Source organism: Notolabrus celidotus, chromosome 2 (assembly GCF_009762535.1).
Source record: "Notolabrus celidotus isolate fNotCel1 chromosome 2, fNotCel1.pri, whole genome shotgun sequence".
In the NCBI taxonomy this organism is placed as follows: Eukaryota; Metazoa; Chordata; class Actinopteri; order Labriformes; family Labridae; genus Notolabrus; species Notolabrus celidotus.
The window spans coordinates 31816386-31843869 of record NC_048273.1 but is presented as its reverse complement, the minus strand read 5'-3'; the positions used below and the strand labels follow the sequence as shown (position 1 = coordinate 31843869).

Here is a 27484-nt window from a genome sequence, read left to right as displayed (position 1 = left end):
AGCACAGCTACAGGTGGTTGAAATGGCTGTTGATGAATTGATATGAGATATTGATAGCCTCTGCAAAAAACGTGCCTGTATTGCATGTGTTTTCATATTACGCTGTGATTGGGAAGCGCATTGGTGTGCAGGATGTGAGGACAGACCTCTAAAATAGAAGAAACTATAGGAAACCACTGGTGTTGTTGAGGAGGGGGAAACTTTGTAGTTTTTAAGACAGAAAATGAAAAGTAATAACCATTCTGCATATAGTTGCAGATTGTATGGAGTTAAACACCATTTAGCTTAGACATCCATCCATCCACACATCCACCTGTCCATCAATCCATCTGTCCATCCATCCATCCGTCCATCAATCCATCCAGCCAGAAATCCTTCCAGCAATCCATCTGTCTGTCTGTCTGTCTGTCTGTCTGTCTATCTATCTATCTATCCATCCATCCATCCAGCCATCAATTTTGTCAGAAACTTTTTTTTTGGAAAGCCCTTTTAGCTGTGTTTTTGTAGATATGATTACCTGGACTGCTTTTTGAATGTTCATTTCTGTACTGAAATCTCTCTGAGGTACCTCAGATGATTAAATAAATTGTACCACAATAGGTATGTTCAGGGGGGCATTAAGTGTAACTTTGTTATAATTATAAGTGCAGGTCTAAAAGGCTTTTACTATCACTTGAACATATAAAAGCTGATTAAATAGGGACTAAACACACCAAAAATATAATCTCTTTAGGAGAACTAAAAAAACATTGCACAAATACGAGTGGAAAGAAAGAATGTGCACAGCAATTATATTTCATTGTGGGCAAACATAGAGGATAATTCACTCTATAAGAATGCCCTAAATAAAACATTATGCAATATCACACAATTTATTTTTACCTTACTTGTGACATGCCCGCTCTGTTTGTACTGGGAACAAACTCGTAAGTTTATGTTTTTTTTCGCACCTTTATTTTGGATCAAGATGTGTTTGAGTTGGCAGATGGAGACCCACTGAGCCAGAGACTTCAAAGAAAGTGCTAAGTCAGGAGGGGCTGCGACCAAACCAGGGAAATAATGAGAGGGCAAAAAAAAGTGGACTGACATTACACAGCTCTACAAGGAGCCAGCTGGAACTCACCAGTGTCCGTTCTCTGCTTCTTCCACAAACTGAACCAGATCGCCCGTCTCCAGAGAGAGGTCTTTCGCTTCTCGAGACTCATAGGTCAGCTGCACCCGGAAACGCCCGCTGTCCCCCTGCAGGAGAGGAAGTGAGTTCAACAAGAAGTTGAGGTTAACTCTGCATTTAGTTCTCATTTTTAGCTGGCCATTACTTTGGCAGAATATAAAGACATATATCCCTTACAGTAGATTTTAGTAGCTGGAGATCTTCATGAACAAGCAAGTGAACATTAGATTTTTTTCTGACTTTTTTTATTTGCACTGTGTGAGAAACCAGGCAAGTCACTTGTTTGAAAAAAAAGTTCTCCATTGTTCCATTCCTGCAAAGTTCCATGCATTTGTATTTATATGCATGGGGGAGATCACTAGCAATATTAAAGCTTCTGTGAGGAACTTTTGATTTGACCCGATTTTGGCACCAAATGTGGTCAAAGCAGTAACTTTTTTCTCTCAGTTGATTCCATCCTCTAAATGTGTAAGTAGTGTTTTTTTTTATTATCTCACCACCACCATCATCTGTTTTATCATAAAAGTTAAATGAATCACTCATTGCTTATCTTTGCCATGATAATGATGTATAAAACAAACAAACAAACAAACAAACAAACAAACAAACAAACAAACAAACAAACAAACAAAAAGGCTGTTTTGGAGTCTTCATTTTATTACTTCATATGACAACTGCCCTCCAGGTGCAGTTTAAGACATTAAAAATCAATAGATTAATAGTCAGGCTTTATACTAATGGTCCTGTTTGCTTTGCTAATTCATAAAGACACATCAGTATTTTTTCCAGTTTGCTTCATGGTCAACTAGTCTAATGATCAGAGTTGAATTGAAAAAAAGTCCAAACTGAGCAGAGTTCATTGAACACAGTGAAACACCAGACCACAGAGGCTGCAGGAACACAATGTCGATGGGTTAACGCACACATGCCTGTGCTGGTTGCGCATCACTCTGGTTGAGTTAACCAGACACAGCCTACATACAACTTTATCTACATATGCTACATCAACATACTACCAAACTGCGCTGTGCTATGAGATGCCAATCCAATGCCAATCAAGGGTGGCTGCGTTATAGCTGAGACACAACATATGACCAGCATTTCAGACCCATAATGTTAAAAAGACCAATAACTTGTTTAACGGACTAGTAATTCTTGTGTGGACTTGTGACAGTGACAAGGTTAAATCGTGTAGTAAACTAAAAGCATACATCCCTGGTTTATTCATGTTCCTGCCACTGATGCCTGCTCCTTTGTGATGTCACGTTTTTGCGGTGAAGTGTTTGAAAAACAAACTTTACTTTCTTGCTTACCTTTAGTGCATGTTTATCAATTGTTAAAAAGTTAGAGAAAATTAGCAGAGAATTTATCCTTTGTAAGACATGTCCATAAATTGTTGGTCAATCATCTAAAGGGAGGTGTAATTTCAGCAACAGACTAGCAACAAATCCAATTTTAGAGGATTTCAAAGAATATGTTCTCTACAAGCTCAATAAAAACTACTTTGATTTTGACTAGTTTGATACATTATTGAGTATTTTAGGATGTAAACAAAGGCCCTTTAAACTTAAGGTAATTTTTTATGTTTTTATAGCACCCATACACACCAGAAAGTTTGGTGTAACACTTGTTTACTTGTTTGTTGTCTGCAAGTTGCATCCAGAGAGAAGATTTACATTTTTATTACTGTTTATAATCACAAGTAATTAAAACTGGCATCTCTTGTATCATGTAAAAATGTAAATTCCTTGAAAGAGTGTGTGCATGCATGCACAACCTTCCTGTGTGTGTGTTGATTGTGTGCTAGTGTGTCTCTGCTGTACATCACACAGATTATAATGGATGTGGAAAGGCTGCCATGCCCAGCAGACCTGTTCAGCTATAATCCTCCCTGTCTTTTGTCTCTCCTCTCTCGTTTCTTAAATGTCAAGTCGTCAGTGCCTGCTGCTAATGAGACACATGTCCATGGGAAATAATTAAGCGGCGGAGGGGTCCTCTAACAGGGGGATCAGAGGGGGATTTAGTAGAAAAGAGGCGAAAGTGAAGCATGAGTGGAGAGGAAACGATGGATGACTGGAGAGCTGTCGAGGGACGCTGAGTGATTGTAGAATGTGATGATTTATGGAGAGAGCTGATGTCTCCCAGCAGGACCAGAACATGTCTGGTTGAGCTACATTTTTCATTTAGGGCAAAGTTTGACAATTTGGAGCGGTAATGAACTCATGTCTTGTTTTAATTCAGAATGAAACTATTGCACCTTTGGGTTTTGGATTTTCACTTTTAAATACATTTCAGACAGAAGGCACAGGATTTCTCCGAGTAACATCTAGGGTCATACATGAATGATACCTACATTTTTGTTGTTGCCCTCCTCATCTGAAGAGTTGGAGGATTCCTCTGCACTGGAGGGAATTGTCTCAAAGTCGTCTGTGTCCATCGAAGGGAGGCGCCGCTGGGCCCAGCCTGAGGGGAACAAACACACATTGTTAATAAAGTTATCTTGTAAATCCAGAAGGATATCACTAATCCACTAGGCCGGTTATGTCAATAGTCACTGAAAAGGAAAGCTATGTGGCTGTGAAGTTATGAGAGTATTTACAAAAGTTAAACATCTCAAAGCACCTCATACTGCGAAATGAGCATTTTTCCAATAAGTGAGCTCTGTTGGTTATACAATCCTTCGGTAGGAGTGGTTAGAAGAAAAACAGACCCTTTTCTATGTAAATGAGCCTCATTGCAAAATCCAATTTCAGTAACACTGACGCTAACAGCTAACATCTGAACAAGCTGCTTTTTGCTAGTCTATTCCAGGAAGTTAGCTTGTTTTAAACTGTGAAATTTGTATCACAAATGTCATGATATGACCCCAGAAATGGTAAGGACGTCCCCTCACAATTCAGCCCATCATATACTGTGGATAGAAATTTGCGCTGTCAGGATGAGAGCACACAGCGCAGCAGAGAGCATGGATTTGGCAGCTTATCTCAGACACAACTAAGTGCAAAACTGCAGAGAACTGCAGCTCTTTTGTGCTTCAATATCATTAATGCAGTTTGCTTTATAAATTAGACGTTGAGGGGACAGATAGGGGGGTTAAATTTTGTGCAATTCTTGGTGCAACTGAAGGGACGCAATCTAATCTAAGTGAATTTCCCAGATAGTGTTAGATTTGTTAGTGTCTTGTGGTTTACTTGAGGTAGATAACAAATCAACAATTTGAAATGCAGCTATAATGACTTGTTGACCAAAAGCACATACATATAATAAGATGTTTCAGAGCTATTTCTACAAGACCCATATTTGAGGGGAAAAGACATGGCTGTGGAGAGAACAGGAGATTTCATTTCAGACAGTCTGAAAACAAAAGATAATAAGAAATGAAACACTACCCTGAAGCTCAATCATCAACCAAAAGAAACTTTCTCTCAAAAATTTCAACACACAAACTGAAATAAAATCCACCAAGAAGACAGCAACACAAATGGCTGTAGGAAACGAGTCCTGCACTGCAGTTACCTGGTTGGGAGGTGGATCTAGGTACAGTCGCGCTGACGGCAGCAGCAGCAGTGCTGTTAGTAATGCTCTGACGTTTCCTGACTGCAGCCATAGCACCGCGCAAAGTATCTGGAGGGAGGTCAAATGCTTTATATGTTCCTTTCCATTAAGATTCTCATTCAGCATTATCAAACACAACCACAGTTCAGTCCATCTAATCAAAGAGCCACTCTACTCATGCAGAATCAAACAAGTGGACAACCACTCGAGACATCCAGAAACCCACCACCACTACAAACCTATGAAAATAAATAAATAGAACTGATTGATGACCATGCATTGCAAATGTCGAATCACTCCACAAACCACAATACAAGTCAACACAGTGAGCAAGCAATGGAAAAAAGTGCAGAAGGTGATCAAGCACACAACCAATACACATAAAATAAAACAATACACAAAAATAACATATTTAAACTGTACCCAATCAACAAGATTAAAGGCCCAGCATGCTCCAAGCCTGTACACTACATGCACAACATACTGTAAATGTATATGTTCATTTATACCTTCATAACCAAACGGAGTGGGATCACTCTTAATCTCGTGTCTCTTGCTCTTTATGCTAGCAGAGAGAGGACCTGGCATGGAGAAACATCATACATCAAGAGGCTTAGTTACAAACAAGTATTTGAAAAAAAGGAATACAGAATTAACCCAAAGTATGAATTACATTTTTTCAATCACTTAAGTATGAACATGAAATATGTGATGATGAACTTCTATGAAAGGCTTTCAAATTTTTCAAATGGTTGGAATGACTTTGATAAGACAATTATAAATATAGAGCCCAAATGTGTATGCTGTTATTTGGGACACAGAGGAAATGCTGACACTGCTGGAGAACAGCAAAAAATGAACTGCACTTTAAAAAGTAAAATACTCTCAGCTCTTTATTAATTTTTTCAGTGTTTTAAAACTTCATTTTAAAGTTGAGAATGTATTCCTGTTGCTTTATTAAAGGCAATGATGAGTGCTGGAATACTGAGGCTCTTCTTTATTCTCCCTACTTGAATTAAGAGTAGTTTTTAAAATCTAATATAGGGGTATGATTGACAAAGCATCAATAATACTATAAATAGTATTTGATGATATTCATACTATAGGTAGGTGGCATGAGTCAAATATGAATACACTTTAACTGAGGGTGTATCATTGAGGTGGGTATGGTGTGAAATGACAGTTTAAAAAGATTAAAGTCTTCTCAGTACCTCTTGGTGTGGGCCCATTTGATTCCTTTGTGCACAAAAGTTTTGATGTGCCCACTATTGGAAAAAAAACATTGACAAGAATCTTTGATTTAAAAAGATGAAGTCAATTATGGGCAGAATAAGAAATGATAACAAGTCCTATCTGTTTTAACTTTAAAGTCTGACACCAAAAACCATCATTTAAACAATGCTAATACATTAGCAGAGTGCAGTGCATATCTGAATGGATCCGAAATGATAGGTTGATTTTAGGGATGGGCATTTCAAGCCAAAATACTATTCGATAATCACTGTCATCTATTCGGCGATTATTCGTAATAATATAGCGGGACGAGGTGCTGCCTCACAGTTTTGTCTGTGATGCAGCTGCATGGTGTGTATCTCATCTTACAGCCATGCTCAGGCTCTGCAGTGTTCTCCATTTCGATATCTGACACCACTACACACATCTTTATAACGACTGTTGCTAATGTTTTCTTCTTCTTTTGCTATTAAATGTAGTTAGCATTCTTCTTCTTCTGTTATTTAATGCGGTCAGCAAACAGCTTTAAGACGCTCTATAGCCATATCAGGTGCCGGTAAAAACAATGAAAATAATACTTTCACAATTAGATTTTATTCACATTAACTCTTTGATTTTTAATAAGTGAACAAAGAGTCAAGCATTCGAAAATCATGTCCCATCCCAAGTTATTTTTTTGGGGCTTGAATCTTCTTAGTTTTGGCAATTAGTTGTTCATATTTGTACACTTTATGACTTCATTGCACGGAAAAAGAAAATGTTTCTACTGTCTTTAGATGCAAAACTAAGTGTGAGTTTAGCTAAAATATCATAAATAATCTAAACAGCACAATAAACACAGTTTATGAAAAGTGTGTTTGGTTGTAGTTGAACCAAAAAGTACATCTCTAAACTGTGATGGATTTTAATTAAGACTTTCAGGGTTCATCTTTTATTTAAAATTAGTAATCTGGGGACCTGTTTTAAACTTGTATGAGCATCTTGAGCTCTCTTTTTACCTGCCCTCTTTAATTTATTACTACTCATGTTTCCTTCTTCACAGATTTCAGAGGCAGTTCTCTGGGACTTGTCATAAGAGTAAAGCTCATGAAGGCAACAATTATGCCAGAAGGGACAATATGAGAATCCTGAAAGTAATTGAATGAAGTCATCATTCATTTTTGAATTTTCATCTGTGGTTCACATGCTTTGACATGTCAGGTTGTCATCTGCGTCAAAGGGGCGCTTCACTTTCTGAGTGTAATTTCTTAATTAATGTCAAGAATTCAGGGCCTGTTTTATGAAAAGGTAATATTTTCACTAGGCTATTTCCTATTTAGGTTCATAAACTAACAGGTAAGGTAAGTCCTCAACTTCAGTCATACATTGGCATACACATTGCACAGGTACAGTGTTTTGCCAATGGATGTTTCTAACTGCAGCATAATATTTCATCCTGATATCATTGCAAAAAGTGGATGAGAATTAAACTCAGAGGCCAAAAGTGACATCCACTTTCCAAACTTTACAGAGCACTTTACAGCCAATGTGACCTGAAGCGCTCTCATCGCTAGAACGTTATTGAAACATCCTCGCCCGCACACAGGACAAAAGAAATGCAATAAAAGCCAAGAAGAGACTGAGAGGAAACGGTTCAAGAGAAATCTTCAATAGCTCTCTTCTGGTGTTTTTAATTCCTGCGCTGCCCCTGCCCAGTGTGAAAATGAACTTCTCATCTGTATTCCTGCAATAGATTGCACTTCACTGCCACTTTGAATGTCACCCTACGTTCCAAATGTCAGCTTATCAAAATTCTTATTTCCATATTGTTGCTTTATAAAAAGAACATGTATGTCTACTCCTTTGCAGCTTTTTTTTTGCCTCCTTCACATTGTTTTCATTTTTGGCAAATGCTTGACTTTTACAATAAATGAAACTACAGTATATGTTGTTTTCTCATATCAATAAGAAGTTTGACTTTAACTGGCCTAAAAATGAGCCTTAAATGTATAACCGAACACAACAGCTCTTAGCATTCAATCTGCTGATATTCATATTCAGTTAAGCTGTTTTTTTCTCTAGTCTTCTGTAATGCTTTCACATTACATGTCACACTCACCCATTCACACCACATTCATACCCTGGTAGCAGAATCTGCTCACACCCATCAGTATCAACTATCCCCATTGATATGGCACTGTCAGTTTTGGACAGCAGGACTTGCAGGACCCCAAACCATCCAATTGAGAGACGACCAACTCTACCACTGAGCCACAGCCGCCCCTTAGTCACAGTAAGTCAAAGAATACATAAACACAACCAGCTTCTGCGTGGGTGTATCAAGGCTGGGGTGCAACTCTTCCAAAAGAGGGTCATGCTCAAAATCAACACATATGCCTTTTTTAAAAGGCTTAAAACGTGAATCAACTGGGTTGCAGTTTGCTTTGAAGTAGTCAGTGCCACTGTTAACCAATTATAGGGATGACACAGGAACAAGGATTTCAGTCTGTTAGTCATGGAAGGCATACAATAATCATTGTTTTGCTATGAAGCCTGAAAACCCAGTAATTTTTTGACATGGCTTAAGTTTTCATTTACAGAATATTGGCATTGATTTGACACCTGAATGAATTTATTTCACAGTAATGGTCCAGTTATAAGTATCAACTTGTTGTTTTTGGTCTCTTCATAGTTTCTACAATCTCTTTCTTGCACAGAATTCCTCCCTGTAGCTTCACCTTTTACTGTTCTATACTCTGCACATTAAACTCTGGCTTGTTGGCCCAACTGCATTGAACTTGTAGGACTGTTCAATATATGGCTAATGTTTGATATACTTATTTGGCAAAGATGATTGTGGGTTCTCTGAAGTATGGTTTTAAATGCATGATCTAAAAAGTTCCCTGTTCTTGGACAGATTTTTTTAACATGTGTTTAATGTAGCAGTTGTAATACTCTCATTTTTCTAACACTGCACCTCTGAATGAAGCTGTCAATCAAGATTGGGCATGTCTATTGGTGTGCTGTTTCATATCAGAGGATGTAGAAGACGGAGAAAATGATCTATTGAAAAGGCAAGAATTTATAGTAACAGCAAGACACGGCAGCAGAAAAACAACACTTTTAGTCAGGTACCTTTTGTGCGTCTGGTTGTGAAGGAGGAGGAGGTGGATGAGGCAAGAGAGGAGGTAAGAGAGAAGCGGCGGGTGGGCTCTGACTCCTTAGCAGCAGGGTCTATAGTCGGAGAGGCGTCAGGACGGAGGAATGAGGAAGGGAACAGGAGGTTGAGGGACGCAAAAGGAAGCAGAATGGAATAAATTGGAGGTAAGGAAGAAGTAATTAAGAGTTTAAGCAGGCTGGACAGATGTTTAAACTGCTGTGAAAGAGCTAAGTAAACAATAACAACAGCGCAAGATGATGGGATGATGGGATGAGGGGATGAGGAAGCACAAAGTGGGCTGAAGCATTGGAAGACAAAACATAAACACAAGTCCCATTACCAATGCTATCTTCAGACAAGCTTTTAGTGGAGGGAGTTATTTTAGGCCATGACATGATGGATGACTTAGTCTTCTCAATGACATTAAGAAAATAAACTTTGGTTATGTAATAACAGAGGGTCAGATATGGATTGGGCTGAGATCTAATCCATAAATTGAAAAAACTTACATGAGACAAGAAGGCTAGAAAGAGCAAGTAAGTTCACTTTTTTGCCCCCTTTTGGTTCAACAGTTTTTGAAATGGAGACTGACGTCAATGGATGAGTCCCATTAGACTTTCAAAGTCAGAATAAAGCGGGAGGCATCACATAAATAGCTGTCAGCCATCACTAATTGAATAAATGTGACTTTTTAGGATGTCTCTTTCCTGATGCAACATCACTGCAACGCAGTCACTGAACAGCTTTCACTAAGTTTGAAGGACGTTTCCCTTTGACTGACATTCACACCTAGCGACTTCAATGGAAATGACTGGGGTTAAACATCTTGTGAACCCACAGTTTGAACTCCAGCTATATCTCACTGCTGAGTCAGAATGCTGTGCCACAGTGTGAATGTCAGACTGAATGTCAAGTCACAGACAGAATGATACTTGGTTTCAGTCCTCTCTTTGGTGATCTAACACCTTGGGCTTACTGAGTGGACAGTGAAGCACAGGCAGCTACAGAGAGAGCTTTCTTCAGTCTGTTCTGTAGAAGAACAACGGCCATCCACTCAGCATTGATTTCCATATAATACAGCAGACAGCACATTCCTCGCTGGTTACAGAGAACTACACTGTATGATTGCAAGTATATGTGAACCGTGCAATGTAACTGTATGAGATGAGTTAATTAATAAGCTTTGTTTAAGGTTTATTATTAGGATTAAATTAAAGTAATAATCAATGTACAGTTTGTTACAGTCAGTTATTGACATTGCTCAAATATACCAATAAATGACAGTGATATGAGTCTGTTAGGAAATTAATCTGCTTTATAGATGATAAAGACTTTTTTAGGCCAGTATGAGAGAGGAGGCTATTTTCTTAATGTGGATTAAAATACCACATTTCCCCTAACCTAATTTCAACTGCATGTTACAGCTTTCTGAGCTTTGACAGTTGTTTTCTTTGTTATTGGTAGAAGTTGGTAATATACCTGGTCATTTTGGTACCATCCTAGTTAGGGTTAAATGGAGCTAGTACTAAAACATGCTTGTTTGTTTTCTATTACAGTTAATGTTATTTGCGAGTTTTGTTCATAGACTGTGGATGTAGTCTTCTTTTGAAGCCTATAGTCGGTGGTTGCCATCTTGGAAATGCTGACTCAATATAACTTTGGTTGATCTAACTAGTATGGCGCAAAGACTTGGAGTTAAGGAGGGCCTTTTGCCTCTATGTTAACAGCTACATGTTGCCCGAAATACTTGTAAGTTTAATATATATACATATATTTTTTTAAGTTTTTAAAATATCTTCCCCTGTTCATTGTATGCCAATACAGAATTGAGTTATTAAGACCAAAACCGTTTTTTGAACCAGGTTGTAAACATGTTTCTAATTGCTGTAAATATCTACTTTTTTGAATAGGTGTGTATGTGGTTTCTGATGCTACTGCAGCCAGCCTCAAGTGGACGTTTGATGAACAGCAGTTCTTAACACCTCCACATTGGTTTCATATTTTCAGACAAGAGGTTGCCGCTTGGTTTTGTTACACTGCATTATATTTTGGACTCCAACCATTGTTGGCCATTAATCAACCCCTCAGTGGTGTGGCTGAGCTTCCTATAGTGGCAAAAAAATGTGAACTACTTGAAAAACATTCACAGATAGGTATTTTAATACCTAACAGAATGTTTTAGCTGAAGTTCTTAGAGTTGAGTAAAGCCTGTGGAAAAACCACAGAGGATGCAGATATTGTGGACTATCACTCCAGTTCCATGGACATCAATCTGCAGCTCGAGCAGCCTCTGCTCTCTCTGGTGCTGACTTCCCCCCACATTTTGGAACCTAGCTGCAGGGATTTACTCCCATTCAGTCTCAAGAGCATTAGTGAGGTTCAACACTTATTTTGAGTGATAAGGCTGGGCTCACAGTTGGTGCTCCAAAAGGTGTAGATTGGGAAAAGGTCAGGGTTTTAAGAAGGCGAGTCAGGTTTCTTCCACAAAACTCGAAAAAAGCAAGAATGTCCACACACTGTAGACCATACACTTTTGCCTCCTGTGCCTTTTCTCTGATAGTGAGGGTAAAAATAAAATCACTACATGAGTATCATGTGTCTTTTCTTCCTCTGTATTCATAGAGAAACCGCATCAGTTATAATGGTATGGTTCTGTTATAAAGCAATGGTTGCAATCCAAAGTATAATCAAATGTAATTTACTAATAACAATACAAGACAGAGTTAAAAAATAAGCATGCTTCTTTTGTATTTGGATTACTGTGGGGGTTCTGAGGATCTTTACTTGAATGGATAGCTGACTCCATTACATTCCATCCCATCCTCCACCCACGCATCCACCCTCACTTATATGTCTCATTAGGAGTATGCGCAGCCTGAAATCTGGCTGAAATGCTACAACATGGAAAGCAGCACCTGAAATCAAGGCCTGTCCTCCTCCAAAATATGTTAATAGTCTTCCAAATGTCAAGAGGGCCAAAATATTAGAAGGTGACATTTAGAGTGCTGCGAGACTGAATTTTGCCTCTCCGTGTTGTCACCATTGTTGGGACTCGGGTTGATTCTCAGGCTTTCTGTCTGCCTCTCAGCTTCTCCTCTTCAAATCCCATCTAACAGAGCTCTGTCTGTTTCATCCAAAGTCACGATGCCCTTATTGAAGTGAGAGAACATGCAGATATTGCTGACATGAACACATGGCAGGAGAAAGAAAGGTGGAGAAAGATGTGGACTTTATCATGCTGAGACATCACTGACACAGAGATCCGCCTGGCAACAACGCGATACACACAGACAGAAGTTTATGTAACAAGACAGAATAAAGAGTGGACAACAGCCGGGTGACTGAAGGATGGAAGATTGAACAAGTGCAAGACAAGACGCTGCTCAGGATGATGGTGATTATGATTATAATGATGATTATGATGATGATGATGGCAGGAACAGATGAAGAGCACAAAGAACAGGCAATGAGGTGTCGACAAAGACACCAGTGATGATGATCGGGAGGATTGTGATGAAAGCAGCATCAAAGGAGCACTCAGTCTTTCGCACGGTGCAGTTACCTGCTGGAAGAGACCTCCTGTTGGAAAGTCCCTGCAAGGTGAAGCGTTTCCTAGCGTTAGCAGCCGAGTGGCCTGATTGGCTGGCTGAAGTATCAGCTAAGTGGGAAGAGAGAGGGAAGCAGGGGTTATTGAAGCAGAGGGGAAGGAGAATACGCTAAACAAAGAAGAAGAGGAAGAAAAGGAAGAAGACTGAAGGTGTTAAAAAAATCCCTTTATTTTATTCAGTAGCCTTGTAATGTTTTATAAATGTACTCAGCTAAATAAACACATATAAATTTGTGGCGTTAGTAAAAATGGTGCCAGGCAATTGGCTGATCAGTTATATCAGATTATAGTGTTTCTCTCTGTAGACCTTATTAATGAACTCAAGCTTAAACTTCCCATTGGTAGTTCTAAACACGATGTTACAAGGGATGCACATAGTACATCATTTCAGATGAGTAACAGCACACAATAAATGGGTGTACTTGCATTCAGTTATGGGCTATATCTGGTGATGTTGTGAGGTTAGTTTGTTGTATCTCATATATTTTTATGTGCATAGTTGTAATCTGTGTAAAGACTGAGTGTCCTGAGTCTCATTAACTGTATTACAACCACAGTTTGTGACTTTGTTTAACATTTAAGGTTATTTTAGCCACTGAGCTGACCCATGATCACATGTTTGATCGGTAAATAACTCCTGAGACGTGTTTGCTTTTAATTTTGTTTTCAAAAAGTATAATTTTATTCTAAGAAAGTAAACTCATAGTCTCTAGTGGGGCTGCCCAATAAGGCCCAGTAATGAGCCAAGAGATTGAGAACTTCAGGAGACACAGCAGTTCAAAGAAAAACTTGATAAACACATAAGAATATTCATGAAGAGAAGAGGAAGCAGCAGCCTGTTAGAAGAAAAACTTAGCAGCATGAAAAAAAAGATACTCAAATCAATCATACATTTTAAACCTTCTGCTCTTTAAAGAAGTGATGTGAACAGATGAAGTGAGAGTAATGTACTCTCCTGGCCTTTCATTATTATACCCCCTGAGTGACCCATCTATTTGCCTGTGTGTCTGGGCTGTAAGTGACATCGCAGTGGGAGAGCAGTCGGCCCAGTTAACTGCTTCTGCAGGTTTGCAGTATTATGTTTTATCAGATGAGTTTGTCTCATCTTCAGCCAAATGTGCCAACTCTCTGTCTTCATTACATTACATCAACAAATACCATAAAATCCAGAATGTATGCTACAACAATACATAAGATGCAGTCTCACAGATGGAGAAGAGTTTGGATTGTTTTCCTGCGTTTAGCAATGTGCAGATTCTGTGCAGATGTGTAGCTCTTTCTAATAAATGCTGTTTTCATCATCCTGCTAGCTGTGGTAGTGGAGCTCAGCCACAATAGTGTTGATAGTTGTGAGTTTCATATGGACCCACTGCTGCGACAAATTTATTGAAGCTTGCGCTATCCCCCTCCACAGATCCCTTGTCTTAAACTGAGGAATCTTTCCAATTAAACCATCGCTCCACAAGGTTTATTTACTTAATGATACACCACTCTATTCTTCTGTGCAATATCCTTACCACATTAACATCCTTGTATAAATATCTCCTTCATTCCCAGCTCTTTTGTACATAAGTCATTCTAACTATTATGCGCTTCTGTATATACTTAATTATTATTATTTTATTTTATCTTTATTTATTTTACTTTTTTCATATTTATACCTTATTTTATTCCTTCTTCAATTCATATTTTGACTTTATTACATACTGTTTTTTAAGAGTTCTGTAATGACCGAATTTCCCTCCCCAGGATAAATAAAGTATTTCTGATTCTGATTCTGATTATAATGTGCAACTATAATCTACTGGGGGCGATAAGGTGTTTAAAAAATGGCACTGCTAGACTGGTCTACCTTGCTACAGCATGTTTTGAACACTAATAGGCTGTTAGAACCCAAGTTACCCCTTTTCGGGAGGTACTGGTCCAGCTCTCTGTTTAAAAGGTCTCATTCTTAGCCCCCCTATGGTCAATAAGATGAGGGAAACATAAACTGCGATGTGTTTAAGCTGGATGTGAGGGGGTATACCAAGCTTCAAACTGCCTCGACTTCAACCACTTGCCAACTTCAACCACTTGCTTCTTTGAGTGCCATCTCCTGGGTATATAATAATAAAACACATTATGAAACATCCCTGCATTTTATACTGGTCTGTAGGTTGCATTACTGTAAAAAGCACAATAATATTTTTGTCATCTAAAAAGTTGGTTAAGAGTATATTTTATACACCACATTTTTCATAGGAGTGGGTCCAGAGTTTTAAATTATTATTATTTTTGTATTAATTAATTAATGTAACTAGGTTGGTCCCATTGAGATGACACATATCTTTTCCAAGGGAGACCTTCAGAAATAAAACAGTCAGCAATAAAAGAGAAACTGTCTAGGAGTCAGTTGTGCAACAAGGTAAGCAAAAAACAACATCCCAAAAAGTGTGCTTCATTGAAGTATTCAACTCTTTCATTTTAGTTTCAGAAAAATGGAATGACACCAGCTTCTTGAGTTTCAAGCCATTCTGAAAAAAAATATCCAGGTTGAGGGTGCAGAGTACCCAAAAGCCCTTTCCCCCACAAAATCTCTGTTCAGTTTTTGGGACAGAGAGCATAAATAAGTCCTGGAAGTGCAATAAATACTGTCCAGCACTTTTCTGTGTGATAAAAACACAAAGATAGGGTGGGAGCAGTCCAACAATTGCCTATAAATGAATGTATTAGCTAGAGCCGGAAATCCAGCCCAGGAGTAGAACTCACAATTTACAACTGGTAATGAACCTCAAGGACGCACAGTGAACTGTATCAATCATATGAAGACATTGAGCAGAGATCACCATAATCCAAAATGGGGGAAAAAGTTGAAACAACAAGATGCTTGGCTTCAGGGAACAAATTTAGCCTGATGGTTAAGTTGCGCACCAATATAGTGGATGGCCCGGGTTCAATTCCAGATTGCATCCCCCCTCCTGCATAATAATAATAAAAAGTTGTATTTGTTATGCACTTTACATTCAGAAAAAAATCTCATGTCATTCCCCCACTCTCCTCTGGTTTCCTGACCTATCCACTGTCCTCTCCTCCATAAATATGGGGGAAAAAAGCCCCAAAATTATAACTTAAAAAAAAGAGAGAAAAATGATTTCAAAAATGTTATCCTCAGCTCTTTTTTTTTACCAGAGTTATCCATGCCTTTATCACTTTTCCATCAGCAGGGACCAACACAGGTGCATTTTGTGACCCATCAAAGAGAAGGCTAATTAAACACAAGCCATATACAGCTCAGTACTTGAACGACATACTGGCAGAATCCTTTGAGAACACAGGGACATAATTGGCTCAACTTGGCCTTGAACTTATCTCGATATACTTTGATTTGAGACTTGCTCTGGCAGACACAGTACTTAACTTGAACTTGTCTTTAACTGACTTCAGCCTTGCTTTAAGAGCTTGAGACATGACTTGGAGGTTTGTGAAATTACTTTAGACTTGCACTCCAGACAGTCTCGGTAACTCAATACTCCATTTGGACCTTTTCTGGAATAACTTGACACTTTAAGTTCTTCAATGTCAGGTCCAGTAAGTCTGACATGGGGCAACATCTGCTGCATACAAATACTACCACTGCAGCAGGAGAAATAGCAAGTCTAGATTTTGCCTACTTGTAAAAATTTGAAGGTTTTTAGTGCAGTAGACATTCTAAGACTGTACATGCAAGGTCTGATGTAATGAAAAATAGAGGACAAGAGAGAGGTTGGGTGATTTGACAGCTGCAGCTTAAATGGCTGTGACACACAGTTCACGAGGGCAAATAAGGTACTAAATAACCTTAGGCACTCGATACATGATGTAAATGCTGATTGTTATAATATACCCAGGCGCAGATTGCAGTTTAACCTCATGTGTAAATGACTGATGAACTAAAATCCTTCTCTTTCTCCAGTCTGATAAATTACTGTAACACCACTCACTTCATAAACACACTGGGTCACATGCCTGGAACAAACTGACAACCAAACACCCCTGAATAATGTGAGAAAAACCCACACATCAGGGATGCACGCGTGTGTTAATCAACAGTGGGGAGCAGCTGATCAGCGCTGAGATCTCAGTCACAAGTGTTTCTGTCTGCTCATTGTGTGTGTGTGTGTGTGTGTGTGTGTGTGTGTGTGTGTGTGTGTGTGTGTGTGTGTGTGTGTGTGTGTGTGTGTGTGTGTGTGTGTGTTGGGGGTGAGAAAATTCACAGCATCAAGCTAAACTCAGACGGCGCTATAATTTTTAACCAGCAACACATCATGCAGAGAAGCAAACAGTGTGAGAAGAGCGATAAGATGGAGGGAGAAGAGTGAGGAGGCAGAAGGGAGCGAGCAAAAGGAGAGGAGATCGTCTGATAAGAAAAACAAAGAAGCGAGGAGGAGAGAGAATGTTCAAGAACACGGGGAAAAAGTGAGGAGAGGGAAAAATAAAAGCAGCAGTAAGTAAGGAGGACTGAGACCAACAGAGACACAGAAGAAGAGATAGAGGGGAAAGAGAGAAAGAGAAAAGAACGTGTGAGTGGATGTGAGAAGCAGGTCTGGGTTTGGACAGTTGGTTTTATAATAGTGGCCAGACACCCATTAGAGGGGTGAGACCAAGAACAACAGCTGCTGTCAACCATCTCTAACCTTTACCTTTGTTCTGGCAGTGGGAATTGGTCTGTGTGTGTGTGTGTGCGCGTGTAGAGCCAATTGTGAGTGAGAGCGGGCATGGAGTGTGGGAAAAAGTACATGAAAAAGGTAGAGATGCTTAGAATCTATAGATGTTTTTACAGTAGCTTAGTTTCTTTTAGACTGTTGAAATAAATGCTTAACAAAAAATAGCTTCTTCAGGACTTCTAAAGACTATCTAAAGGCACTGTGAGGAGGCTTAATGATGTTGATTCTGGCGACCTTTCTGGACGAAATCTGTAGTGCTTTTCAAGGAAGAAGACTGCATTTCCCATAAGCACCATCCCCCACTGTTGTAAAGATCTGGCTTTTCAACCTATTTCAGGATGAAGAGTGATGAGGTAATGTACATTTGTAGCTACTTTAGATTATTGGCTGTATGTAACAATGACGTAACTATAAAAAACGTTGTAAACTCAATTTTTTTTAATGTTAGTTAGCTCACAAAAGATGAACAGGCAAACCAGTTTAACGTTAATCCTCACTGCCCTGGTGTCATAACGTGTGCTCCCAATATTCCAATTAAAGTTCCAAAAACATAAACGTGCGCCAAGTTTATCTATTTTGTCCTCAAAGAGCAGAGAAGATGTTTTTTCTAATCCTGCTCCACTATCAGCCATGACTAAAACAGTACTTAAAGCTCCTGTGAGTAACTTTTGCTTTGAGTTGATTTTGGCGCCCCCCTGTGGACAGAACAGCACTTCTTATGTTGTGTTGTGTATTCCAACAAATAAATCTCCCCTGCTGTGTTGCAACTGTCAAATGTTTCGTCTTATCGAGAATCTTTGTCAAAAAAATGTGTTACCTCTATTTGTCCTGTTGATCACGTTGTCTGACACCTACCAGGTGGTGGCGGTTTCAGACATTAAAAAACAATTATAAGACATAATCAATCTTAACGTTGATCGTTTTGTTTGCTTTTTTAGCTCAAAAAGAGGCAAGAGTATCAATTTTAGAGTATCAGTTTCATAACCAGCTAAAAAGTCCTCACAGGAGCTTTAAATAGAAGTTTACCTCAAAAAATAAAAAATTTAAATGCAGAATATCAACTCAGACTGTATTGACCTGAAAAACAAATCTTACCCAAATGCAGCCATTATAATTCCATTTAAGAAATAATTAATCTTGTCACTGATGATGTCATTTTGCTATGTAGAGCTTGAAGCAGCATCACTTTAAGATACACTGATATCAGTTAAAATCTCCCTACAGTGCCTTTAAATGTATAGATATACTTGTGATTGGTCAGTCTTACAGAATATCTCAAACTGTTGTAATTTCTTAATATATTCTAAGCCAGACAGTAAGTTTACATTAAATCACTTAAACTTGTAGAAGAGGTGGAAAGGCTAATGGAAGCCCAATTAAAAGACTATAAAACTACAGGTCCGAATGTAGATGTTCATCTGAAAGAAACTAGATCTGCTGTCACTACGAAGCAGTATCTCTGGTTATCAAGGTAACTTCAGGGTACACTCTGGATTTCAGTTCTGACAAGGTAGTTATAGCGCTTATAAACACTAACCCAAGTGATCAATCACTTCTCTTGATGGCGAAGCTCTGTGAGCTGATTGAGGGAGACAGGAGGAGGAAGAAAGACCAAGAAGATACTTTTACATTTTCATATTAAATATATTCATAAAGGATAAGTATTATGTTTTGCTGATATCACCCTACAACAGAGGGCTTTGTGCATGTTGTACACATGAATTATTGACCATTCAAATCAAGGGTTCTTACTGTCTTCACCTTTGTTTTCATATACATTTTCATACAGACCATATTGCTCTGTGTGGCACTGTTTGGTCTGCAGCTGTGATAATGTTATACACGCCACATGAATAAAGCCAAACAACAAATTCATGAAAGGAAATAACAAGGAGTTATAGAAGTCAGATCAACAGGGTGCCAATGATAGGAAATTGATAATACAAGACTCAATTTGTATATTCACTCAGTCTGTATTTGTTCTTTCTGCCACATGTTCTTCCAGCATGTGCTATCTTCTGCTGTGCTGATATCAATCTTTAACTTTCTTATACCACCATGTGCTCTGAGTTTATAAAACGTGATGATCTGCTTATGTTAGACTTTTGAATCTTGAATGGGAACATGGCCACTCAAGTTGATTATCAGCTTTGTGTGACCATTTAGCACCATCTTATTCATTAGGTTGAGTGCAGCCAGACAACTTAAGGATACCCAAGGTAAGTTGAACTGGCTGTGTAGTCCTCAGAACTTCAAAGGTTTTAAATAAGGCTGTTTGTCTAACTGGACCTTTAATTCTGCCAAATGTGCTTCAAGGAATACCACTAGGGCGGTACAAAAAAATGTGGTTTATTGTTTGTGATACTTCATAAAAATAAAGATCTTTAACCTATAAATGATTATGATAATGTCTCCTTATAAAAACTCCCAAAACACATCTGCTTACATTAAAGTTGCAGTAGAGATATCTTGTATAATACAGCTATAATACACCGAGCAGACGAGCCACCTTTCAAATTTAATCACACATTAACAAATGAGTGGAACACTTGTACTAGCATTGCCTTCATAAAATTATGAACGCTGAAATAACTTGTGTTTTAGAGAGCTGCCTTAAAACTGGACACCATGAGTTTTAAACTCTGTTCAAGCAGGTGTGCAACAGATTTAAGATTAACTTTTGCTATCTAGTGAAGGCATACAATCACAGCTGAGCTTATAGCAGAGCATTAGCCACATGCAGTCTGTTGCACTGTGGAAACTTTCTGATTACACTTTAGGAATTGAGGGTTTTGTGTGTGTGAAATCGATAAAGATGACACACATTTTCTTCCTGAAGCTCGTGTAGCAAACTCGCTGAGAAACTGAAATCACAACTGAACAGATGAGCTGTTATGATAGTGTTCCTAAAGTTAGTCCGAAGGGTATGAACACATTAGGTGAACACACAAATGAAAGGACAGCTGGTTCCAAACTAATATTGAAGTTGTAGCGATGCACGCTCAAACAGCGAATGTCCATTTTCAATAAAGGGTAAGCATTTCAATTCTTTGTGACAACATACTTCACAGCCAGGCAAAAACTGGATTTTTGCTTTGCTAAAGTGTGGGTATTTTCTCTGTTTATTGATTTACTGGAAGACGCCTGGAAAGAGAAAAAAAGGGGTGAAGTAGTACAGAGGGATAGAGATAGAGAGAAAGGAATGTAGGCAGGAAATGAAAAAGGAAAGGGAGATAAAAGCAAAGTTCAGAGACAAGGTGGTTCCCTGGAAATGAGTTTTAGAGTATACCTCTTGTTGCCATGACTTAAAATTGGACGCGCTACGCCCACACTGCCATGCCCACTCACAGACACACACATGCATGCACACATGGATACAGCTCTGGTCAACACAACCGTCACTGATAGACTGTTGATATTTTCACTCACTGGAAAATAACACTGAGGGCTTTCTCGCAAGCGTGAAATCGTAACTGTTATCCTATCCCCAACTGTAGCTGACAACAGAGTGTGTGTGTGCATTTGTGTGTGTGTGTGTGTGTGTGTGTGTGTGTGTGTGTGTGTGTGTGTGTGTGTGTGTGTGTGTGTGTGTGTGTGTGTGTGTGTGTGTGTGTGTGTGTGTGTGTGTGTGTGTGTGTGTGTGTGTGGAGAGGCTGTCCTGCCTCTCTGCATGCTGTTGACCTGGCTGTGTGTGCTAGGGTTGATAAGTGGATTTGAGATTGTGTGGGTGGGTGTGTTTGTGCAGAGGTACAGCATCCAGGCTTGGACAAGTTTGTGTGTGTATATGTGATTTTGAGTTTGTCTGTCCTGTCTTCTGCTAACCCCCAAAAGGTTCACGTTTACTATAGGAGGGGTGATCAAAAATGCTGGTTTCGGAGGAGAAGACTTCAGAGGAAACAAATGACCTCTTACCTCTCTTCTGCCTCATATTAGGGCTGGGGTTTGACCTCCTGAATCCAGACTCGGGGCTCGATGAATCGGACTGTCTAAGTGTCATCTTACGCACGTTCCTATTGGAGCACAGAAAAGATAAGTCCCACGTTAGCCAGTGAAATATTTGCTGTGCCTGAAACTTCCCTTTCCCACTATCTTTATGATATGGTGATATGTTATTTTGACATCAAAGAGCAGGGTCAATGAGATCCATTATGTCTCTTTGCATTGTGTTAGATGAAATTGGTGTCTTACCTCATGGGGCCACCGTAGATGTTGATCTGGCTGGCTTCTGTGAACACAAGAGACATCACATTTTACTAAGTTCCTGTGAGTGAAATGATCTACAAAGGCATCCTCTGATCCTTTGCCTTAATGATTCAGGCCCTTAGAAGTTTAAGCAGCTAAACTACTTGTTAAAGGTCCGGGTCAGAGAACACTCAGGCTGAAAGAACTGACAAAGAGATTAGACGTGAAGGGTGGCCTCTGGTGTCCAACGTGTTTAATTGGACACTGAGAAACACTGCAGGCTAAAACACTGTTGTTTTTCTACTGAGGACACACTGCTTCATCCCTAACTATTTTGATATGTCTCCTGTTACCTTCTGCAGCCGCTGTCATTTTGTAGAACTCTTTAGTACCTTGCTCAAGGGCACTCAATTTGTCCTGCGACGTGTCTTTAGTGCTACATGAGGGCCTTGAGGTGTGTAATGTCTCCTGTTTGAATTAGACCCAACAGGAGCTGGTGTCTGGGTCTTAAAGCTATTTCCTTCAACACTATTACAAAACTTTTAGTTTCTGAAGCCACATTTGTTTTACTGAAAGAGAGAGAAGCTTTGTTTTTATTGTCAGTATCTGTATCGGTTGTGTTTTCTTCAGGGGTTCATGCTTAGTTCGGTCCAGTCAGATAACTCATCTGAATTCAGTGTAAAAGTTTAATGCAGCATCAGGACATTTGTGATTGGTGTTCAGACACTGCACCTCCTCATTCCTCGTAGATTAACTCTACATGCAGAATTGAGAAGTGACGAGATAATATCTTTATAAACAGAGCCTACAGGATGATGCTGGGAAGGTGGTGAGATTGAAAGTTTGAGCGCAGCACTGGCGCAGTTCAGATATCAGAAATCTTGCAGCTTAAAAAGACCATCAAACTGGGGTGCTTTTGGCCTGGCGGTCTAAAGGCTGGTTTATAGTTCTGCATTGACCCTAATGTATTATGCTCATTTAGAGCTGATACTGCGCTGTTTATCATACAGCAATGATGACAGGGAACAATAGATAGAAGGAGATGAAATACACGGCAGATTTGCCCGATTCTGGAAGTGCTGTAAATGCAGGAAATACAATGCCGGCCCAACCACAGGGCTTGCTGTCTGTGTCGATTCAATGCGTAGTTACATTTTGGAGGGGGTGGGCGTCAGCTACTTGTAGGCCTCTGCGTAGGTACCTGGGCTACGCAGACCTATGGGTGTAAGCTACGCTGTCAATTTGACGCAGAAGTATAAACCCGGCTTAAGAGTGTGCCTCACAACAAACGTTATCTCAAGACGCTCTTACAGACAGAGCAGGTCTAGACTGTACTCTATGTTAAATTATCAACAAAGACCCAATATCGAGACAAGATATGATCCAGTCCCCTCGTACTGACAGGACTTGATCTTATCTCATCTTAGTTCACCATGAGCATTTCACCTCGCAGTACTTAGCTAGTTACAGTGGCAAGGAAAAACTTCCTTTTAACAGGCAGAAACCTTGAGCAGAACCAGACTCATGCCTTGACCAAGTTGGGGTTGGAAGGAAGGATAGAGGCGAATAAGAGAGAGAGAGCACTCCCCCCCTCTTGTCTCTCTCCAAATTTCCTATCCATTAAATGTAAAAATGCCTCAAAAAACATTAAAAAAGACCATCAAACTGAGAAGATGAATTACTCAGCTAATTGAGAGAGTGACACATCAGTGTGAAATCAGCCTGCCTGAACTAGCTCGCAGGCATCACTCCCTTTTTCCTGGTTAAAAATTAGAGGATGAAAATGAGCGTAGTTTAGTCTAACTGCCGGTGATATGTCAATGTTTGCATGAATTGGTTTATTAAGAATGTTGCCAAAGCAACAACGTAAATCACAGCAGGAGCAGCAGATAGGTTGCACAGCAGTGTTTGACTTTATGTCTTTAAATGTTAATGCTGCCTCTGAAAATGACAAAAGACATCAATTACCTGTAAAAGTCTGCTGTTCATAGCCCCACTTCAAAGTGATTCAGTTAAATGAAAGGTTACTGCTTTATGTGTTTGAAGTCTGTGAACTCCAGAACAGCATCAAAGGATGGCTTCTCTTATTCCAAAAAGCTTGTTAAGTAACTTCCTGGCCTCAAATCTTTTTTAAATGCTGCATCAACTCTGTAAGCTGCTTCTGTTGACCTGGTAGAAGTCACCCTCAGGTGGCGTAAAGCCAGCAAGAAACATCACAACACTCAAATTACTGTGAATTCAGCTTTGGATATCAACCCCTAAATGCAACGTTAACAGATCAGAGACAGGATTGTGCTGTGTGACAAGAAATCTGAAGGAGGACTCTAGTAAAATGACTGCAGACAGCGAGGCGCAGCCTTGGCCAGACGCATTGCTCACATAAGTGAAATACCAAGCTCTGTGAATGATCTGGCTTGTCACCTCCTGTTCCCAGCAACCAATGAACCTGTCGCAGGAATGCCGACTCAGCAAGAAGCCATTCCACATGCTCCGAATATTGTACTCAGCAAAAGGGATATATTTTTTCATCATGGATCCAGTGATGTTTTATTCATACAGGCTCTTCACATTGAGGTGTGTAGCCAACAACAGTCTGAGAGGAGAAGTTTAAGCAGGGAGCAGCAGCGAGGAGTGGAGATGATGAGTAACACTGTGTGTAGTTACAGACACAAACTGGCATCAAACAAAGGCCATATTTTTTAGCTGAGTGAATCCTGGCTGGCACTGCGTCAGCTTGTTAATGTGTATATGAAATATGTGTGCAATTCTTCTAGTGGATTCACATGAACAGAACTTTTTCTTAAGGTTTTTTTTTACTCTTCTCACACTCTTACTGTCTACACATACTGGTGCCTTATGATCTTATATGTTACCCTTATCTTATACAGAGCACTTCATCCTTTACCAGGCCACAGCAACAACAAAGTAGGGAACACAGACTAAAAATAACATTTAAATAAAGATTAATTAAATAACTAGTTTATTTGCCAGGACATTTTTGTGCTTTAACAGCCAAGAAAACTAATGCTTATACGAGACATGTTGACTTAAACTGCCTTAAGCATTAAGATTGGCCAATTAGCATTTATTAGAAGTTCCAGCAAAGAGTAAACCCACTTTGCCCAGCATTATCCATATCATATTCGTGAGTCTGAATGTACAGTTTTTATTGTTTTTGATACTTGTCTCTGTCGATCTCTTTCTTTCTGCATCTCCCTCTATCCCTCTTTCCAACCCCAACATGGTTGAGGCAGATGTGTGTCTAACATGAGTCTGGTTCTGCTCAAGGATTCTGTCTGTCAAAGGAAGTTTGTCCTTGCCGCTGTAACTTGCTAAATGCAAAGTGCTCTGCTCAAGGTGGATTAAGATGACATAAGATGCAATCTTACCCTGTCTTGATGTTTCTGCACCTCCCTCTATCCCTTTTTCAAACCCCAACATGGTCAAGGCACATGGCTCTCTAACATGAGTCTGGTTCTACTTGAGGTTTCTGCTTGTCAATGGAAGTTTGTCCTTGCCACTGTGACTTGCTAAATGCAAAGTGCTCTGCTCAAGGTGGATTAAGATGACATAAGACGCAATCTTACCCTGTCTTGATGTTTCTGCACCTCCCCCTATCCCTCTTTCCAACCCCAACACGGTCGAGACAAATGTCTGTCTAACATGAGTTTGGTTTCTGCCTAAAGGCTGATTTATACTTCTGCGTCTCCCCTACGCAGCAGGGGCTGACGCGGACATGAGCCCCACATACTTGTGCGTCGGTGTGTCTGTGTCGCGCAGCAATTCTCCGCCGAAACGCCTGAGGGCAGTGCGACTCTCTGATAGCCGGCTGCCTGCTTCCGGTCCCGCTACGATCTCTGTTTACTTTCCACAGAGTTTCAGAGCATGTTATGTTAATCTACAGCTGATACATGTTGCTGTTTATCATACAGACATGATTACATGAAGAATAGAGAGGAGGAGATGAAATACATGGCCGATGTGCGGCCAATGTCCGGGATCCCGGAAGTGTTGTAAATGCGGGAAAGACAAAGCCCCCGAGCGGACCAATCACAGAGCTTGCGGTCCGCGTCGGCTCTACGGGGAATTACATTTTGGAGGAGGTGCACGTCAGCTACGTGCGTAGGCCTCGGCGTAGGTACAGGAGCTACGTGGACCCCGGCGTAGGGTACGCCGTTGATTCAACGCAGAAGTATAAATCAGCCTTAAGAAAGTTTGGGTTTGCCACTGTTACTTGCCATATGCTGCAAAGTGCTCTTTTCATGGTGAATTAACATAACATAAGGCTATTATATTCTATTATTGTCACTTGCTTTCATTTAAAGAAAATGTTTAACAACTGGGAATTTTTCAATAAAACTTTGCAACATGAAAGTTTTAAAAAAGAAGCCTTAAGTGGCTAGAAGAGAATTGTCTTTGTTGTTCTGTTTCTTAATTGTTAATCTGAGGAAATATTGAATTTCATTAATGTGAATGTTATTATAAGAAAACTCTGAAAGCAGAGAGCAGCACAAAGATGAGTCTGACACAACTCTCTTGTTCTTCTATAGAAGGCTGTGAAGATATACATTTGACCTCCTAACTCTCTTCTGACTATAAGATGCAAATTAATATAACAATGCTGTTGACATTAATCTTCCCTTCACCTTTGTTGCTGTTGTTTTTCTAATTCAGCTCTGAAAATGTCTTCCTCAGAAGATCAATATCGTCCAATTACTGCTTGTACTTTCAATTGCTGTCTAATTGTCTTATTGTTATGCAAGAAAAGGTGCATGAGGTTCATGAGAAGGTTTTAAAATATGAATATTCTATCAAGTGTTCCAGCTCAAGCAATGTGATGACTCTGGATACAGCCTCCAGTTCTCTGAATAGAGCAAAGCAGACATTCTGTAGCTGTGAGTACAAAGTGCGAGAGGGATCCTGACTCAGTGGAATCATTTCCATCTCTATTATACAGTTATAAGTGCAGTCAGAATTTTGATTTAATACTACTGGCCTTAACCAACAGTTTGCCATGGTTGAGGAAAGCATTCAGTTTGTAGATCATTGAGAATTTGACATTTCCAACATTTGAAAGGCTGTAATAAAATCTTGTCAAATAGTGAGTTTTAGTTAGGGCACAAATTTGTCACGTCGTGTATAAAATTAAATGATTGAAATTGTATGAAAAGGGGTGCTCAAGGCCCGTTTGTAACATAGTTTCTCAATTACTGTGAACTGTTCCGAAGCAAAAGTATTATTTCAGAAGGACAAGGTTCAGAGATGTAGCAGTGATTTGACACTAGGCAGTTGTCAATACCATCCATGTCTGCACTTTCTATTTCTCCCTCTCTCTTTCTACTTAAATGTCTCTCTCTGTTTTTTCCCCTTTGTTCTGAAAAAGTTGGGAAAACTTTGATATCTGTAAAATATATTCCAACACCCAAAAAAGAGGCCTGGTTCCAAAGTTCAGGCAGCATCCATCCAAGTCCATCTTAGTTATAAGGTAAGGGATGCACTCAGTGTTGTAGTCGAGTCACCAAACCAAGAGTCTGAGTTGAGTTTTAAATCACCAGTGTTCAAGTCTAAGTCGAGTCCTCATTTATTCCAAGAAGGACCTCTATAAACTGCTGAGAGTACTAACCTGGATTGACTGTGTGGCACCTTTAGGATGTGTAGGAGACACATTTCATTTACCAACCTAAAATTTGGACAAATCCTGTCAGCGTGTCTGGCGGTTTAATACATTAGTGATATTCTAGCATTGTGTGTTGTGCATAAATGCACTCTGCACCTCAAGTAATGGAGGGACACACTCATCAGTTCTGCTGCAATGGGATCACTTCATGTGCCCAATAAACTCCATATACCAGCAACCAGGGTGTAAAATTAACACCCGCCAAGCGCCAATAAGGGGTTAAAAATTTGTTTGGCAT

General features: G+C 39.6%; 1 protein-coding gene across 1 annotated transcript in view; it reads right to left on the bottom strand.

Moving 5' to 3' along the window:
* Window positions 1-27484, bottom strand: part of mcf2l2 (MCF.2 cell line derived transforming sequence-like 2) — a 120640-nt gene that overhangs the window by 11006 nt on the left and 82150 nt on the right. Inside the window, exons 26-33 of the mRNA XM_034706807.1 lie at window positions 21576-21612; window positions 21300-21397; window positions 12661-12756; window positions 9074-9172; window positions 5236-5307; window positions 4688-4795; window positions 3525-3634; window positions 1124-1239 (exon numbers count right to left, since the gene is read on the bottom strand). Coding sequence (XP_034562698.1) covers window positions 1124-1239; window positions 3525-3634; window positions 4688-4795; window positions 5236-5307; window positions 9074-9172; window positions 12661-12756; window positions 21300-21397; window positions 21576-21612 — 736 coding nt within the window. The remainder of the gene's footprint in view (window positions 1-1123; window positions 1240-3524; window positions 3635-4687; window positions 4796-5235; window positions 5308-9073; window positions 9173-12660; window positions 12757-21299; window positions 21398-21575; window positions 21613-27484) is intronic.